At 36.5% G+C, this 19,968-nt stretch overlaps 2 protein-coding genes across 4 annotated transcripts in view; one reads left to right on the top strand and one right to left on the bottom strand.

Annotated features, from left to right (window-relative positions):
- LOC133516821 (gamma-tubulin complex component 2 homolog) overlaps positions 1-19,968 on the bottom strand; it is a 49,502-nt gene that overhangs the window by 27,081 nt on the left and 2,453 nt on the right. The window lies entirely within an intron of this gene.
- LOC133516814 (transient receptor potential cation channel protein painless-like) lies at positions 2,373-18,610 on the top strand. Its single transcript, XM_061849790.1, has 2 exons — positions 2,373-2,520; positions 15,418-18,610. The coding sequence occupies exon 2, from the start codon at positions 15,442-15,444 to the stop codon at positions 18,259-18,261; it is 2,820 nt and encodes a 939-aa protein (XP_061705774.1). The 5' UTR covers positions 2,373-2,520; positions 15,418-15,441; the 3' UTR covers positions 18,262-18,610.

Below are 19,968 nucleotides of genomic sequence, written 5' to 3'. Positions count from 1 at the left end.
GAATATTAGTAAAATTAATGACTGGCTATCAAAGTATCTCAATGAAACTAACAAGAACTTATTTGATCAATCACACTAATTTACAGGATGTTTATTGTTCATACTAGAAACTTGATGATCTTCAGATACGAGTTTTTTAAAAATTAGTGACGATATGTCTCATACCATTGATATTATATTTTAAGCCGTGAAATATGTTACCTACAGTTGATATTCATACTAGAAATGTCAACTGGTATGTAAAATTGTTTCCATTGAAAGGATTTTTGTAATTGTACTTTGTAAATAACTATGAATGTGTGAGTGTGGCGACAGTGGTTGTTAGGAATATATTATTTCATTTATAAACATTGTACAACAAATTTACGTTTTTTCATTCTACCGGATAGTCACCATTCAAAACTGCATTCAGTCATTTTAGATTGAAGAAAATACTGACTTGACAATGACTAATCATGGCCGATGCAACGTGCCTATGCTTTAATTTCTTTTAAAAGTTAAAATATCAGTTCCTTTGGACTTTCTGTCTTATACATTCTTTTTACTTGTGACTGGACAGTGACACTTAATTTGTGAGTAAGAAGACAAGATTAGCTATAAAAATCCACGAGGGAATCATAAGTAACTTTATCTCACTGACCAGGTCGAGTAGCCAACGTTACAATCGGTAACGCTCCGTAGCGTAGCGTAGTCATCTCTCTCTATCACTCTTCCATATTAGTGCGACCGTGACAGTTGCGTTTCGTTCGCCACGGTACTGTTTTTAAACCTCTTCTTATTTTTCGAGCTCTTTTTATTTCTTTATTCTGTTCCAAACACTGGTTTTCATTACTAGTCATTTCATATCCACTAGTTTATTATTTCGTGTACGTAACATATATAGAAGTTTTCTAAACTTCTACTCGATCTATTTTCATTGCATTACAATTGTAGCAGAAAAACTACCAGACATTTATATATATATGTTACTTTAATGTTTATGTTATTTCAGAATGTATTCTTAAAATATGAGATGGCGGCAGCTAGGCTCGTGTGACTCTGTAAGTAGGTTACAGGTAATGGCGGTAGCAATCTTACAGGACGCACTAATTCGGCACAATGAGATGGATGTCATATGATATGTCAGATTTGCTGTTTCCCACCGCGGTGGCTCTAGTAAAAAGGAGTACACGTTTACGTAGCTCAGGTGAAAGAGATTACAAGTGTTACACCATTTTTCACCAGAGCTGCGCTAGACTTGTACCTCTTTTCACTAGGGCAACTATATAATACTAATATGTTGCTTATACGACAAGTTACAAAGCTTTCATGATACTGACCCTTGATTGTAGAAATAAATAGTAGTAATATTATAGTATTGTTCAAATTTTTGTACAAATTATGATGGTACTTAAATAAATGTATTTTCTTTCTTTCTTTCTAATTGTAAATCTTCCTTGGCCTTTCGTCAACTACAATTGCATGCTTAGTTACTCTACTTTTGTTTAGTCTAACAATGTTGGCCTTACAGGCCAATTCGAACGTACACTGACATTATCGTGCATTTCGCTCGTACATGTACTGGCGCGGGCGAGACGCAGAAATAACATCATTCAGATATCATTATGATGCCAATGTACGTTCGAGTTGGCCTGCTAGTCGTCTTCGTGTACCAAGTATAGGTATAAGAACCTATCTAACTTTAATTTAAAAGCAGATATTCGAATACACCGTATAATCTCTGAACTATATTGGTGCTCCATTATTTTTACCTTTGGATTGAAAATAATAAATGACAACTAGGTAGATCTTCTTAAGCTATATACTTCCTTCCTTCCTCGCTTCTGAAATAGCACCTTTTATTAAAAAAATTGACAATGAATCAGTGATAATCTCCGCATCGGTTCTTATCTCACGTATGTCAGAAAGGCTCACTGATTCATTTGAATAAAACAAGTATCCTGTAGAACAAGTATAAGTAGCTTACAAAGATTCTCTGTTTATGTAAGAAAAGCATTCGACTTATTAATCCGTGCAATGAGTAACGTAACCTTGAGGTTGTGACGCCACTGCCAGGGGTAACGCCTACGAATTAACAACAATACGCTCCGCCTACTGCAAAAACTAAGGTTCTATCTTTAAGATATAAGAAAGAAATGTGACTGGCAAATAATGTCACTAAATCTTTCATGATAATCCTTGTTTAATAAAATAATATACTGCCATACGAACCCATAACAGAAGTATTAACAAAGTAATTAAGTAGTTTTGTTCATTTGCGAATAAGTTTGATGTTAATTTTTGATTTCAACAAAGTGAAACAAACATCATAACAAAAACAAAGTTTTTTGTTAATGAGTAAAGCTGACCATTAGCGACGAGACGGTCATTAAAGCAGCATGGCCGGTAATTGGCGGCGGTGGCAGGATCAGCGCCCACGGCGCTCACTCCGACGAATCAGGTCGGCGCGCGCGCACCGCCATGCGAGCAAGTGAACAGTGATCAAGTGATTGTGAACAGTGAAATATTGTGAAAATTCAGGTGGGTTACCGAGCAAGTACAAAATACCCGACATACCTATTAATACAACGAAGTGGTATTAGCCAATAAGTTTGTTGACGTATTATTATTTGTACACTGCAATTTGAAACCCTCGCAACCTACTGTCCAGTGTTTATCGATTTGAATACTCAGGGTACCTATCAAATGTCATTCCAGAAAATTCAGTTTATTGGGATTAGTATTTCGAGTTGCCAAATCATGTCCATTTTTAATTGAGAAAGATAACGTAAACTTTTCTATAAAGTGGGCACGGGACACACGGACGACGTTAGCGAGTAGGTATTCGGGAAACTTATAGTTATTGTTTTTTTTTGTTTACGCCCAAGCCTATAAATATCAAAAAAGATTAAGAGTTTAGGCCATATTATTCCATGTACTTAATTTTAACGCTTAATCTCAGATTTAGACTGTATTCCATATTAATCAAATCCAGTCTAACCGAAAGGATAGACTAAACTAAATTATGTCTGTTTTGCAACGCCGTAAACACAACGTAGAGTCGTTCGATTTCGATGTCATATTCGGTCAAAACATAAAACATACTGTGGGTGTAAACACTCAAAAGAGTTCATCACATGTGTACCGTCAAGCCCTCAGACAAGGTCGGCCAGATGACGTCACTCACAATGATGAGGACTCGGTACAGCACGGGAAGTTGTGTCACTATGAGAGTAATTGATAAATTGTCACAAGTTAAAATGTAACAGGCAGACGCATATCCGATGAAGGCCTGTATATTTGTTTTCAAACAATGAACTCGAGTCGTTTCGTTGCAAATGCGTGTTTAGCAATGCAAGCGTGTAGGCTGGATAGGTATTGAAAGTGCTAGAACTGGTTTTCCTGTGAATGAAAGTCTGTATATTGCAAACAGTTTACCTGAGTTTGACTAGGCTAGGACATTCCGTAATATTATGAACGCGAAAGTAGGTTTGTTTGGCTTTTAACTGCGTAACTTTTTTAATTTAAGTATATGGTTATTGAATTGTCCCTGAGAAGGACAAACGCTCTTAAAAAATCGCGTAAATTAAAGGATGGTAGAAGTTTGTACGGTAAAAAGTATGGCGACAAATCCCAAATATTATTGACCCAAAAAATATGAATGACTAATAACGATATTGAACAAATGCATTCAAATAATGATCATGCTACGTAATAAAGCGTAGGTGAAACCGAGGTCATGTCTAGATTATTGATGGTCAGATAACTGCACAAAAACTATTGAAAAACTGAAGTTGACGGACGCGATGCGACCCGCGACGACCTCATGTGCAGGCGCATATCATCAATAAAAATCAGTTTAATCATATACCCGTTTACTGGTCAACCTCAAATACTGTTATCTAACGTGCTCAAACTGGTCGGCAGCCTGTTTGTTAAGTTTAAAACGAAAATTATGTGTGAAACAACTATTAAAATATGCATAACGAATGAAAGAGAGGATGTACCTAGTATGCGTATCTAAAACATAAGCACTCTACTTTTACAACCTTTTGTATTTCCAAGTTGACCGCATGACTGCAGTCCGGTTTTCGCGTCGCAGATTATATTACTGGCGGGAAGGAAAGACGATCTGCATATTTCCATATTCAATAACTGTGGACTCTTATATCCAAACACCGACGGCAATATTGATAAAATGATGACGACATTCGCCTACACGTCCCGGCTTCGTTGCGCCTAATAGGGATCTCCGGCTGATTCTTACACCTTAATGTATGCACACGGCTCCTTCAATAAATTATCGACTTCCATATACACTCGGTGAACGGTTTCTTGAATACGGACGCAATTTGGCAGAAATTACTTATCGCCTCGTGACAAGTGACCGACTGCTTGTACTGTTTTGGATGTGTCAATAAGCCCGAAAATTTGAGTACAATATAGTTAACAATGTTACACTAACTATACTACTACTGAGTACTAGTTAGGTATACTTGCAAAACTAGAAAGATAACGAACGTATTTTGTTTATTTTTTTATTATTAAACTTACTAAACCCGACCGTCCTCCTATTACACTACACAATATAGATATAAACACGTTAACATGGATATAATTTTGAAGCGCTCGTGTTTTAATTTCAAAAACCTGTTTAGAAAATCGACTTCACCGGGTTTTGATATCAATCCAACGATGTAAAAAGGTGATTATGTCAAATCTCCGACGTGCGTAACAACAGCCGTATCAGAAAGTGTTCTAGTTCATAATAAGAATAAAACAGCAAAGATCACAGCAAAAACTGTTAATCACAAGTACCGGAGTTGCGCCGGTCCAGCGGTTCGAAATAGCTCAGAGTATTGACGCTCTCTCGTACCTACTCCACTTCAGGGTGTCATAAATGGAACTGCAGATTGCTCGATTTTTATGAGCTATTAAGTACTTAGTATACAGACTTAATTTGAAATAACGCCATTAATACAACTTCCGCTCTTAACATTCTTAATATAAACATCATGTCTCAACTCTTTTTCACATTCGAAATTCGTATTTGTGTTTTTATTTTTGAAATTGAAAAACACATAGCTATATACTAAGTTGGTAAGGTGCTGTAAGCTGTGGAGATCGCAAACCCCGTTGCTCCGCAATTAAAAAAAAACGGAATCGATGCGATTCGGACATACGAAATAATTTTTACCCAAGCTGAAGCTCGCTCAATAGTTCGCCGAAAGATATACTGAGACTTCCAAAATCAAACATTAAGTTGAAGAAGAACAAACAGTAAACGACTCGACTCTTTGCCAACTGTAAAGCAAATGAAGCAAGTACAAAGATGACAAAAAGCCTCTTACATTTCTAAGTTGGTTATGCGTTTTGAAATGGAAATGTGTGGAACGGAAGGCTTTTTTCTGTTTAGTTGGTCAAGCACCGGATGTCTAGAAACGGTTACTTGCACGCCGCTGATGCTCTATTACTGTACTGATATATATCTATACATTCATCATAATAATACTCGTATAAAGGTTTTGGCCTCATGGCAGATGGCATGTCACGATTTGAACATAAACATAAAATCTTCTTTACGCATTATATTCCAAGAAAAGTATACGTGAAATTTGATGTTTTGTGACATTAAGGCTGTGCCTCATTAATCCTTCTAATTTATTTACATGGAAACTAAAGTTAACCGTTAAAGTTAATGTAAACATAATTAAGAACATTAACGTAAACTAGTTTGTTGCTACTACTTATAATATTAACGAAAATATTTTCTTTGAATTTAAGTAAATACTTCGTACAATCTTAGGGCTTCTTTTATGATATGATTTACTTTAATGATATTATACTTAGTTTTAACGTAATCAAGCAAATAACAGTATATAACACATTTTTTTAAATAAGAAAACCTGAATCCCTAGTTTAAATTTATTCGATAGCGTGCCGTGACATACGCGTTTGCGTTAAGTCTCATTTTGTATGGGATTTAGAAACAGCGCGCCAAGCTGGACGTTTTGGAAACTCAAAATCCCATACAAAATGAGACGTCACGTTTCGCTATAGAATAAATTTACACCAGGGGTACAGAGATATTAACCTATTTTTACATAAGATGTGACAGTATAAAATAATTAGGTATAATGTAAATTCTACTACTACAACTAGGTACTAAGTAATCGTAAACTGAAGAGGATAGGTACATCACCGAGTCAAATAATTTATGACAACAGGAAGTATATAGTTTGTGCGGTGAGGTAAATGTATACAAATTTCAATAATAAGGATTTAGCAAAACGCATACGAGTATAATCTCCTTGCACTAAGATAGCATCATAATTCGTGGGTCAAGGCAATCTAGATGCAAGCAAGTTGACTCAGAGAGCTCAATATTTGCACATATATATTATAATGTTTCATTGATATCCAAAAAGCCGGTGTACCCACGCATGAATCACCGCCAGTCACAGATTTGCTTAAATTGACACTTTTGAATAATAAAAATTACGATACATAATTGACACGAGTCACATCGATAGGGTAAACTGGGAGCCTAGCCAAGATGCCAATCGTTTATACCGTAAGGCCGTAACGAACGATACGCTCATGTCTCTCTGTCGCACTAATATGGAAGAGTGATAGAGAGATATTACAGTTTCGTTTTCTAAGGCGCAAACGATTGGCATCTTGGCTAGACACCCTGGTCTATCTACGATGGCTAATCGTAAAGACTACGTTTGCAATAGTAGTTAAATTACTAGATGCCAATGAGTGACATATTAGGTGCCCGCAATGAATATTTTACCACCAGCAGAGAACCATCGCTGACAAAAATATATATTTTAGAATTTTTTATAACTACAGCTTACGAATAGGGAAGTAGCCATCTGCTTGACTGATAAAGTAATACCACGTAATACAGGAAGTCTGTAGGACAAAAGTCGCAGGATTGCGTATGTGGTATAAAATCTGAACTCAAAATTACTAGGCCTCATATATGAAAAAAAAAAAAAACATTTTGAGGTCGTTTATTCGTAAAGCTCGCTCTCGTATCATGTAACTATAGCAAACAAAATCTTATTTATTATCGATGTTTAGTCAATGTTGCGACTGCAACTTATTATTATATAAAAATCAATGCAGTAGCTAAACGCAGCCGTCGGGCTCGGCTAGTATTCGGAGGCTTTTTAAAAGCACCAATAGGAGCGCTCCACATACTCTGTATCGCGGCCAATTAGAAACATCTAAATTTAAACTACCTTTTTGTACTGATCATATATTGCAAATCACTCTTTCATCATCCTCCATACTATCAACACCCGCTTTTCTACATTGAACCGTTTTGACAAGAACCCTTGTAAACCAGTACCCTTTGGAAGATTATACTTCGCTTCATTATAAATCGAAGTTTTATTTAAGTCGTCGAGATCCTGACCTGCACGGCGGCTACAGTCAAGTTACTTCATACGTTAGTTAGGCCCAGCAAAGGCGTGGTCACGGTCATTAAACGGTAGTCAACAAGCAGACTAACGCATAGCTAATAAGACTAATGAACCAACTTTACTTTAGAGATGACTCCATCGATTTAAACTAAAACAGTAGGTATTTTACGATCACGTTTGTTTTCTCGTTTAAGTCGAAAGTGGACGACCGCGCGAAACAGCATTTATATACAAACGTATAATTAACATTATTGAAAAATATTTTGACACTATTTGATGTACATACTCGTATATCAACAGCTATGTCCCTTCGTTAGAGTCTTATTTAATTGTTTTTTATTGTTTAATTACGTGAATTATAACACTTAGGAGCTTTTAAAAATTTGTATGTGTGTTTCACTCCTAACTCTTATATAGTAAACACCCCTTTAAAGGAAGAGGCACCAGTAATGGGATGGTATAGACACATCCTGTAAAACAAGTATTTACCATCAGTTTTTAATCGCTGGCAACATTTTACCATAAACAAGAGCCAAAGAACTGCTTAAGTTTAATTTTTCATTGATATTTGTTAGTTTGAAAATGAATGGCGCCATTCATCCCATGACTGGAGCAAAAAACCACAGTTTTATTTGGTTAATAATATTGAAAACAATTGCAGTAGCTTTCATTAAATACATAGAAAACATAAAGGACGAATTGGACATTCAACTTTTAAAGCGTAAAGCGGTAGAAAATTTACAGGTGTCGGTGAAATATCAAATATACTCCAAATTTTAACATATGTTATAAATAAATCTAGTCAAATAGTAAGCTCAATAAGGCTGTGAGATTATTGCGTCTATTTCGTTATTTCTCGAATACGATTGGAGCTCTTGTAATTCGAATTGTTTCAATAGGAACTCAAATAGACGCAATAAGTCCATAGTTGCATTTATCCCGGTCGAGCTTATACAATTCTCTGTAGCTTAACATAAAGAGATAAATCTTTATGTTTGTAGAACAATTGACTATGCTATTTTGAACGAAAACTGTAGAAATGTATCACTATTTGGAAGAGTATTTGAGGTTGACAGATACTTTTAGCGCGTTGTTTCATCCGCTACTTTTGGTGCTGACCGTACAACGCCAAGATAGCGATAAATAAAATAGTAAAATAAAAAATGAACAATTTCATGTATAAGTTACTTTTGAAATGCTCGTTAAGCGTGCTTCCGAATAACTCTTCTTCCTCGCGTTGTCCCGGCATTTTGCCTCGGCTCATGGGAGCCTGGGGTCCGCTTGACAACTAATCCCAAGATTTGGCGTAGGCACTAGTTTTTACGAAAGCGACTGCCATCTGACCTTCCAACCCAGAGGGTAAACTAGGCCTTGTTGGGATTAGTCCGGTTTCCTCACGATGTTTTTCCTTCACCGAAAAGCGACTGGCAAATATCAAATGATATTTCGTACATAAGTTCCGAAAAACTCATTGGTACGAGCCGGGGTTTGAACCCGCGACCTCCGGATTGCAAGTCGCACGCTCTTACTACTAGGCCACCAGCGCTGCTTCCGAATAACTAAATTACGGAATCGTATTGAATCACGTTTCTGCTGTAATTTGTACGAAACGTGCACTCGTTGGCATAAGATTATTATATTAATTTAGACGTAGGCTTTCACTTCCTCGGTGGGTAAATCACCAAATATACCTCTGATATGAGTATAATCACTTATACGAGCAGGTGATAGAAAGCAGCGAGTTACTTTGAATCAAACTTAATGTAAATAGAGAACAGCGGTAAATAAATGAATATTTTTTCTTATTGAATTAAATAAAAATAAGTTTTTAAGTCACAAATTTCATTTTTGATACAAGCGTTTAATTTAACTAAAACAAAAGTATTCTCATTTCTATTCAAAACTATCAACAAAAAGAGTAAAAAATTCTGTTAATATATTTTTGGCCACCCTCGGCCCTGTATTTCATTTAGTGTATTACTTTTTTAACCTTTTTTTTATATTCATCATTATCACAATCCCAATTCTCTTGGTGTCAAATTCGTGCCAAGACCATTCAATAACGTAAGCATCAACACTTCAAGAAAGAAAAAGAAAATATTTAATTCGGCTGCCAACTACACCTTTAGATTTTGTTAATTTATAGAAGCAATTCCACAGCGGTTTGGAGGCGTGTTGGACAATTAGGGCGTAGAGCACAGCACAGACCGGTAGCCGAGATAAAACCCGCTTACAGATACCGTGGAGAAACAACGGAAGAGCCTAATTGCATGTACCATTCAACTTTTTACGTACAACGAATTTTAACAAAGGGATCCAGCGTGAAGAAGGTTGAACGTGTGGTAATACAACACTTATGGTTTATGGCAACTTTAAACGCAAACGAATTACTGAAAAACGAACGAATGTGTATATAGTTTTGCTGACTGTATATTTAACCGTATAAAAATGTAATAAATCATTTCTCTGTTACTATCTAAGGCAGCTACATAGTATGTATGTATTTATGTATGTATATACTTTATTGTACATAGAAATAAAAACCCGAAAAACACAGTTACAGAGTAAATTAAATACAACAAAGGCGAACTTATCCCTGTATGGGATCTCTAGCCGTAGTGGGGTCATAGTATCTGCAACATACAATCTGCAGCCTCTCATAGTTATAATATTTATCACATAGCTTGGGTACGATGACAGCTTATTATTAGCTGTCATAACCTTCAAACGCAAAATTGTATTGAGATGACAGCTGTCAAACATCTATGTGATAAAAAAATTATAACCCCACTGATAATTACGATTAATAAGGATGTCTAGCATAAATGTAACTAGATTCGATCATCTAAGACAGATTGCCTTATTAGCAAAATAAAAGGACTGCACATAATATAAAAAGAAGAGAATGAATATAGTTCGTGTCATCCACGACGACGCGAAGTTTTGTCAAATCTAACCCTTAATACGAGTAACAAGATACATTACAAGTCAAGGCACGCGCCTTTGTGAATGACACGATTTATAGTAAAAATAAAAAGGTACGTAAAGAAATACCTAAATAATATTTTTCATAACACGGAATTAAACATCGTTTAGACTTAAGAGATAAATCAAACAACTATGACGTGTTATATAAACACGTTGGCTAAGCGAATGAAAGTGGCTACTGATAGATAAATATCGTTCGGCCTAAGTACAATCGCCATCAGATATATCGGAGCGGCCGAGCTGTTCAAAAATATCTGAATATGCACTCTAACGCCTTGACAATAGAGGCGTGCTCAGATATTTGTGGGCACCTTAGCCGCTCCGATATATCTGATGGTGACTGTACCAGCGAGGCCCTTTTATTTATTTATAGTAATATTATGGACATATCGACGCATCTCTTAGTAATGGCGTTGCAGCCGATACTTGAGAAGATTGGATGAATCATCAAATTAAATACCTTACTAAGGGCGAAAAATAGCGCAAGATATAGAGGTCAATAATCAGTAGTTATTCATGAAATGCTATGCTGCTTTCGTTGAGCTCTGGCAATCTTACTCACCGGCAGGTACACAACACTATGAGTAGGGTCTAGTGTTATTTGGCTGCGGTTTTCTGTAAGGTTGGGCCCAGTTGGGCTCTGCTCTAGATCTGGAATGACATCCACTGGCTGTGCCCTACCACACAAAGCGAGATGACATTCACAGTGCCCATACATCTCTTTTGGACGTAGTTTCAGGACATACCCGGGCACAACGTGAAAAAAAAAACCATTCCCAACTAACTCGCACTTGACCGTTTTTTTTATATATTTTAATAAGGTTATGAATGAGACACTGGGAGACTAGATTATGCAGAAGGAACCTAGTTAAAATGCGCAATAATAGACAACACTTTAAACTCCTTTTAAGACACGCAAATAACCGGAAGGAAAACGAAGTCTATTTCAGTATTAATATTTGAAATACTACGTAATCCCAGAGCAATGGTTAGTCACCGGATCGCCGTCTACTTAACCAGCAAAACCGAAAACAAATATTATCCTAACAAAGCCGACCAGTGTAGCGAATTAATACCGTGGAACACAAGAAGATTACGCAAAATATTCACGGTTTTATATTTACCTATATTACTTAAGAGAAGTGAATCACCCAGGTTTTAATATACAACAAATGACTCCCATTTAATATTGATAGTTAACAGGTTTTACAACCACACATGTGGGTGCTTAGTATGCAAATTGTAAAACAACAGAGCACATAGTATCTCATCGATTCATCAACGCTGCACTAACAACAATTATACTGCTATAAAATCCAAATGAACCGTTTTTATTCGTTCAAGCAAAAATTACCAATGTTTTTTACGTTCTCCTGTTCTCAAGGTTCAGACTTGCATGTGCTGTCATAGTTAAAAAATAACATAATGCTGTGCGTAAATCGGTCCAATTACTCGTTAGTAGCAACCGAGAGGCACGTGAGTAGTATTAATTTAATGGTCTAGGAGAAATTCGGAACAATCGCCCTCTCATTATAACTCCCGTGGTAGCGGAGCCGCTCGTGATTCCACGGCCAACTGTTGAAAGTTCTGATTGAATAAACATGCGGGCTCTCGAGGGCTCTTGATCACAATTTAATGGTAATCGTAATTGGATTTCTCGTCACGAATAATATAAACAGGGATTTTGTGACTTCTCAGGGAGTGCTTGCTTAAAAAAAACTACATCGTTTTGAGTATTACATCTGCGCCACGCATCATTTGATGCTGTCCGGTACAACAATGTGGTAATTTAAAATAACTTATCAAAGCTGGTAATTGCATACGCGACGAAAATGTGTCTCTAGGATAGGTAACTGACTTGCTCCTCGTCCATGGTTAAGACAGAAAAAAGCGAAGAACTATCATTAGAGCGTATCGTAAACAGAAGTTTATTAAGGTGTAGTGGGTTCAGTCAGTAGTTTTTGAAAAATCGTAGCGCTTTTTTACAACATAATACGGTTAACGGTTGTCAACTAATATGAATAGCAATTTAGAGGCCTTTCTCTCGTAACTTAATTAATTCCAAACATGAATATAAGTTCAATATTACCAAAATGTAAAACTTATCGAGAAATATTTTTTTCCTTTTTTGCGCTCTCATACAAACCAATCTAAGTGGCATATGGCACAAACGTATTCTCACCTGACGACTTTCGCTCCATATAGAATAGGTGTAAGATGCACCATTCAAAATTTGTAACTATTTTTGCACAAGAGATGAAAATTGCTTCAAAATGCGTAATTTTATTTTTGATCGAAATCGATTACCTTTTTTTTTGTTAAAATAATTCAAAGCGAGCTGCGTTTAGAGAGGGACCTGAATTCACGGCACCTTAAGAGGAAATACCAGCTGAGCTCCTTCTCAGATTTGGGAGTTTTAGGTAAATATCTCCGTCGCGCTGACGGGAGCGGCTCCTAAATTTAGTGCGATAAGGACAACTGCAGCTAAGGCGAAAAATCCTGCGTAAAATAATCTGAAATCGAGGTTTTTTTCTAACATTTTCCTGCTCCAAAACTTAATCAATCGTAACAAAATGTTGGGAACGCAATGAGAAAGAAAGTATCTGTGTATGACCATTTTGACTTTTGTGTTCATTATTGCCGATTATGTATGCTAGGCGTCTGTTTACGGCGCCTTTATTGGGCCGTTTTTAGCGCTGTTTGAAGTAACCTAGAGCTTATAAAAACAAAAATATCAATAAACAACACAAACAATTATTCACTTAGGGCTAAAATTCAAAGAGAAAAATTTCGAGAATGTTTGTATGGAAAAAATTACCACTAATGTATCCTCTTAAATTATAATGATAATATGTATTACTTCCGGTGAGAGCACAGCCCCTGTGACTAAATTTGGAATGTGAATACAGATTCCATACAGATTATCATATCAAGATTTAAGTAATATCTTAACAATTGCTATCCAAACATGGTAATGAATAGATACAATAAGGCGAATAGATTATCAGCGCATTATGACGTGAACGGCCGATAAAGTCGATAACAATACGCTAATGGGATTTGTTAGAGCCAAATGCTCTTCCACTTAAGAATTTCGTACTGTCTAGTGTGTAGGTGTACTATCAAGATCCCACCAAATCAAATTATTCGTAACGGCATTTGAAATGGATTATGCAAGTCCCAAAGACATTTAAACGTGTCCTTCGTGAAGCAAAGGCTAGCCACAGGTCTGTCAATATCAGATACTTGACCTTTTTGCTGCATTGTTTCGATTTCATAAGTCATGTTTCGTTTCAAATGAAATTGATGACTGCAGGTGGTTTTAAATGGATTAACTCCTCAACAGGTTATACGTCTATACAGTACAGTTTTAGAAGTAACTTCCTTTTTGACTCAATATTTTCAAATATTTATTATGTAGATACCATTCCAGGCGACAGGACAGGGCCGGAGTGTACGTCAATAGACGTCAAAGGAATTTTAAATGTTAACACTAGTTACATTTATGTTTTAAGAGGAAAATTAGAAAAGCCAGGAAATTGGAAGGAGACCAAGGATACGGCGTGCCGCTCGAAACTTTCGACGGAAGATATGGCCGTCGCGCGGGTTGTTACCTTTTATCTCAATTACATCGACAGCGAGCGAGCCTTGTAGTACGATTTTTGTAGATTTCATAGTTTAAAATTTTCTATTGTATTTTTAGTCTGTTTGATATTTTAAAAGAAGCAGGCATAAATGAAAATATAACGTAACCAAACAGTACGAAGTTCTCGCTTCAACATGCCATATGGTTCAAGATGAAGATGAAATGAAAAGTTCAAAGAGGCAATAAGTGGCCGCTGCAAACAATACAAGTGCTCGGTCATCGTCGGGCGATGAGGTGTTGCACATGTTCGGGTATTGCACTAAACGATTTCGAGTTTTATACTTTAAACTGTGATTTGGTATTTGAAAAACCTAAACTTGACGGCTCATTTACGATTTGACTCAACGGGATTAAGGATTAAACATGAGATTAAACGTATGTATTGTATGGAGTCAAAGGCCAGTTTTGGTCTACACATAAAGCTGAAATTTAAGTAAGATTAAGTAAATGGTAGGTAAATAATATTAGAAGATATTATTCGTGAAATTTACGCTAAAGCTCACTGACAAACAAAAGGGAATTAAAAACTATGAAACATTCAACTTATTTCACAATATTTTATATTTGATAAACGATAACCGAAACTATAGATGTACACTTGTGACCAACGTACGTGTGATTGTATGTACGGTTGCTTTCATCAGATTCATGCGAGAGATACTGCATTGTGTTCGGCGGTGCCACCTGCTCGTAGTCACGGCGGATAACTGACTTTTAGACGACTGATTAATCACCCGAGACCGGCCGGAGAATAAAGCATTCGTTAATTTGCTGGAAGTAATTTCATTTGTATTCGACCCCTTAAAGATAAAAGTATCTACATGTTTTGTTCGCCGCCGATATTTTGAATGAGAGTTGATTTATTTTCATTTGATAAGAAAGCTAATTTTACAAGTATCTGCGATTATGTTTCTGAAATCGTTTGCACTTTAAGTTGACATTAAGTTAAGGCAATGTAGAAAACAGTTAATAAACTAACAACGAATATTTCAAAGAAGTGTTAATATTTAGTGTACAGCCGTTGTTAGCACATTCTACAAAAGATTATAGACGACTAACGATCCCGCCTCAGAACGTCACGGTCACTTCTCATGAATGTTTGTACAACATTTTAGCATTTTTCATTAAAACTTCGTTGAATCAACAAATTAACGAACCTTTAGTAAAGACCTTTAGTGGCAGCGTATTGTATTGCAACCATGTGAAAGTTTACCAGATGTGTCGTGTCGAATTAAATCCAATTAAACAATCGGTGTAACGAGCGGTTGTAATTGTAATACTACACTAAAACGTATCGAAACAGTTTAGCTCAATAAGATAATGGTCCGATCAATTATTAGGTATAAAAAGTTGTATCTGTCGTTCCAGATGCCAGTGTGTGAGGCGTGAGCGATGCCGCGCGACACGTACGAGATGAACTCCCGACAGCTGTCCCGCGGGAGCTCGCTGTTCGGCGCCGACCCACAGACCCAGCTCAGGACGGCCCTGCGCACCAACGACTTCCCCACTTTCAAGAAACTAGTGAGCTACGGGGCTGTCGATCTCGAATTTGTTAACCCCTACCCCGACCATAAGACCTGCCTCGAGCTAGCTATAACGGAACCGAACAAAAACGAATTCGTTAAACTGTTACTTCAGCACGAAGTCCAAGTCAACAGAGTTAACGAAACCCATGCCTGTGCTCCTATACATTTTGCCGTTGAATATGGCAATATTGAAGCGCTGAAACTATTGCTGGACGATGACAGAATTGACGTCAACATCAGAAGCAAAGGAAATACGGCTTTGCTGATGGCAATAAAGAAAATAGAAGATTTAGAAGACGACCGCGAGCGAGACCTCGCCACCTATGAAGACATGATAGAGCTTCTACTAAAAGCGGGGTGCGACGCGAACGCTCCAGACCTTAAAGGAGTAACACCTGTATATTCGGCAGCAAAACAAGGGCTGGAAAGGGTCATCACTTTTATCATAGATTACGCACAAAATCCCGTCGACATTGATACGTACAAAGACAGACGTGGCAAAACAGCTCGATATTTCTTAAAAGAAGCATTTCCGCATTTAGTTGATAAATTCGATACGGAGGTAGAAGTGATCAATGTCGATAAACTTTTCTCGTATTTAAGTCGGCATGATGAAAATGGCTTTATTCGCGACTTTACAAAGCTCGTTAAAAAGAATGACCATCGCCAAGCATTAGCTTCTAATAATGGAATATTCACAATGTTACAGTTTGCAACAGACAAAGGGTTGGACAGAACAGTTGAAACGTTGCTTAACGCAGGCGCAGACCCTAATGCCACGTGTTCGGGTGAGACCATGAGACCTGTAGCACTCGCTTGCAAAAATGGCTACTGTAAAATTCTAAAAATGTTTGTCGACAACGAATCTACCTTATTCGAACCAGTCAACGGCGATTCACTAGTACAAATCACGGTAAAGGGAATGAGGTCGTATTCAAACAATCCTAAAGCAGATTTTAACGGATGTTTGGAACTATTACTTAAAAATCCTAAAATTAACATAAACGTCAACTATTCTGATAATAAAAATAACACGGCACTCCATTACGCCGCTAGGAATGGTGATAACGATACAGTGTTGGAGCTGCTGCGGCACGGAGCATGCGTCGGGCTGCGCAACGCCTTCAACGAACCGCCTTTAGCGGATATCAATGCGAAAACACTGGAAACATACCTGGACGAATGTATCACCACCAACGGGGAACGACCAAGCGATGACGACTATGAAATTCATATGAAATACAGCTTCTTAGTGTACCCTAACAATTCTGTGGAAAACGAACTATGTAAAGTTCCTTTAATCGATGCGTCAAACAATAATGTCAAAGAGTGTGATGCGATTCTGGCCCCCGAAACAGATGCACTTCTTTACATGACGAGAAACGAAGAACTGAGACCGCTCCTTAAGCACCCAGTTATAACCAGTTTTCTCTACTTGAAGTGGCAAAGGATAAGCTGCCTTTTCTACGCCAACATAACGTTTTATTCCCTTCTATGGTTGTGCTTGATTCTCTATATCATACTAGGATATGGTGTGGAGAAAAAACAATCCGGTTCCATTGAAGTATTGAACGTCGTTACGCATGTCGGCGCGGCTATTGGATTGATACTTTTGATCATACGAGAATTATTTCAATTGTTAGTATCGCCGTCGAGATATTTACAAAGCATTGAGAACTGGATGGAAATCTTTCTAATATTTGTTACAGCGGTGATCGTGTGTGATAATACTGCTGCAGAGTCAACGAAGCAACAACTCTCTGCTGTGGCTATCTTATTGTCATCTGCCGAACTGGTCCTTCTAATCGGTCAGTTTCCGACGTTATCAACTAACATTGTCATGCTAAAGACAGTATCTTGGAATTTTTTCAAGTTTTTACTTTGGTACTGCATTTTGATTATTGCATTTGCATTGAGTTTTTACACATTATTCAGGAATGAGATGAAAGACGAAGACAAAGTAGCACCTGACCCAAATAAAACCGACAAGGAAGATGAAGAAGAAGATTTCTTCGAAGATCCCGGAAGATCTCTATTTAAAACCATTGTCATGTTGACAGGAGAATTTGATGCGGGTTCCATTAAATTCGGTCAATTCCCAGTAACCAGCCATATTATATTCATGGTTTTCGTATTCATGATTCCAATTGTTTTATTTAACTTACTCAACGGTCTGGCCGTGAGTGACACACAAGAAATTAGAGCTGACGCCGAACTTGTAGGACACGTTTCTAGAGTAAGATTAATATCTTATTTTGAAAGTGTGCTCATCGGAAACACCACGCCATACTCTAAGCCATCCGCATGCTTCGCTTGTCTGCCTGCTTGGATGCAGGATTTAAGCATAATAACACCAAAAACACTGTGCATGAGACCTTTTGCAAAACGTATATCTTTATTCCCGCACTTTTTGCCGAAATATAGGATACTGGTAAAGCCGAACAAAGATAATATAATTGAGATACCACACGCAGAGCCGCTTGGGAAAATCGGTGATGACTATGAAGACATCGAGGGTGGTGGATGTTGTTTCGAGAGATGCCAGAATTACAGACTCGATAGGAAGATTGTGAAAAACGCTAAGATCGTGATAAGTAAGAAAAATGATGTCTCAGAAATTGATGTGTTGAAAACTAAAATAGATGAGCTACACAAATTGCTGAAAGAATCGTTGCAGAAACGCTAATAATTACTTGTAGAACGTAACTATAACTAGCTTCACATGAAATTGCAAAGTTGTTGTAAGCCATGGCTATTTGACAATATATATATTTTGTATTAAGTTTAGTATTTATATTATAATTTAAGAGAGTAATTGTTATAATATCGTCCTGTAATCTAGTATTAAGTTTCTTATGTTTTTTTTTTGTGTAATTTGGATAAATAAATATTTGTGTAATATTTAAGAGCTTGCTGTATTTCTATTTTTATAAAACGACAATGTGTTTAACAGTATAATGTAACTTTACGAATCTCATATTTAAGCTGGCTTCCACTTAAAATAATTATATATTTAAAATAAAATTTATAATGTATTACTTCTTTTATTATACTTAGCCAGGTCATAAGTTCTGTAACATAGGTCTTGACTGATAAATAGTAAAACAAAAACTTTTAATAATAAAATATAGCCATGATTTTAAATCTTCTTTAGTACTTATTAAAGCGTAATATAATTTGTTTCAAATAAAGGTAGCGATTTTATTTACAATTTATTTATTTCGTTAAACGCGGCTGGATTGTGTAAAAGTATACTTTACAAAAGGCAGTAAAAATTAGTGTCACATTATTAAATAAATTAAATATAAATAAACAATATTATAGGACATTATTACACAAATTGACTAAGCCCCACAGTAAGCTCAATAAGGCTTGTGTTGTAGGTACCTAGACAACGATATATATAATATGTTATAATTATAAATACTTAAATACATATAAACACCCATGACTCAGAAACAAATATCTGTGTTCATCACACAAATATATGCTCTTACCAGGATTTGAACCCGGGACTAACAGCTTCATAGGCAGGGTCACCCACTAGGCCAGACCGGTCGTCAAATTAATAAAATAGTTACAATTGTTTATTTGTATGAAACTATTTTATTTGTCCGACAAGTCTGTACCAGCATTTAGTTCTTGGGCAGGTCTTTGCTTTAGATAATACCCTTCTAAGGGTACTTTTCTGTAACACGCTTAGATTTGACTCACATAAAACAAGTAGATTTGGTAAAACATGTACAGTAGCATTAATGTCAGTCAACTTCACATAAAATAACGACCTCTAACGATCAGACAAGCCCCAAACAAGCTGAATTTCAAACGAATTCTCTACAAGCACCTGCTAGATACTGTCTAGTGGGACCCCCCCCCCCTCCCCCCCCCTTCCCTGCACACATGCAGAAGTATATTTATGTATATTGTATAGTATATTATGTAATTAATTTATATATGTATTTATAATGATCAGACCTCGGACAGAGTGAGCCATTTTTACGTCATTAATGTCAAGTGTAGATGTTAATATAGATATGCCTCAAGATGAAATATTAAAAAGAATTCATGAATAATAATTAAACAAAAATGACAGTGCATTATGTACAAAACGAGTAAGTATTATTTATTTATTCAAATTTTTCTTTGTTATTGGTTATTGTAATAAAGAACTATAATTTTTTCTAGATTTTCAATTTTCAACGCACTTCTTCTTGAGTTTAATATCCACTTATAGATGGAAAAAGACCTTTCTACTTCCACTGAAGTGAGCGGAGTGAAGTTGTACATTAAAATACCGTCCACATCTGTTCCTTCCGAAATTTTTTCAGCATAGTCCCTAAACAGATCTAAGTCTGGGTTTCTAGCTATGACGTCTTCTAATTTCTGACTGACA

This window comes from Cydia pomonella, chromosome 4 (genome assembly GCF_033807575.1).
Source record: "Cydia pomonella isolate Wapato2018A chromosome 4, ilCydPomo1, whole genome shotgun sequence".
Lineage (NCBI taxonomy): Eukaryota > Metazoa > Arthropoda > Insecta > Lepidoptera > Tortricidae > Cydia > Cydia pomonella.
This window is presented reverse-complemented; position numbering and strand designations above follow the sequence as displayed.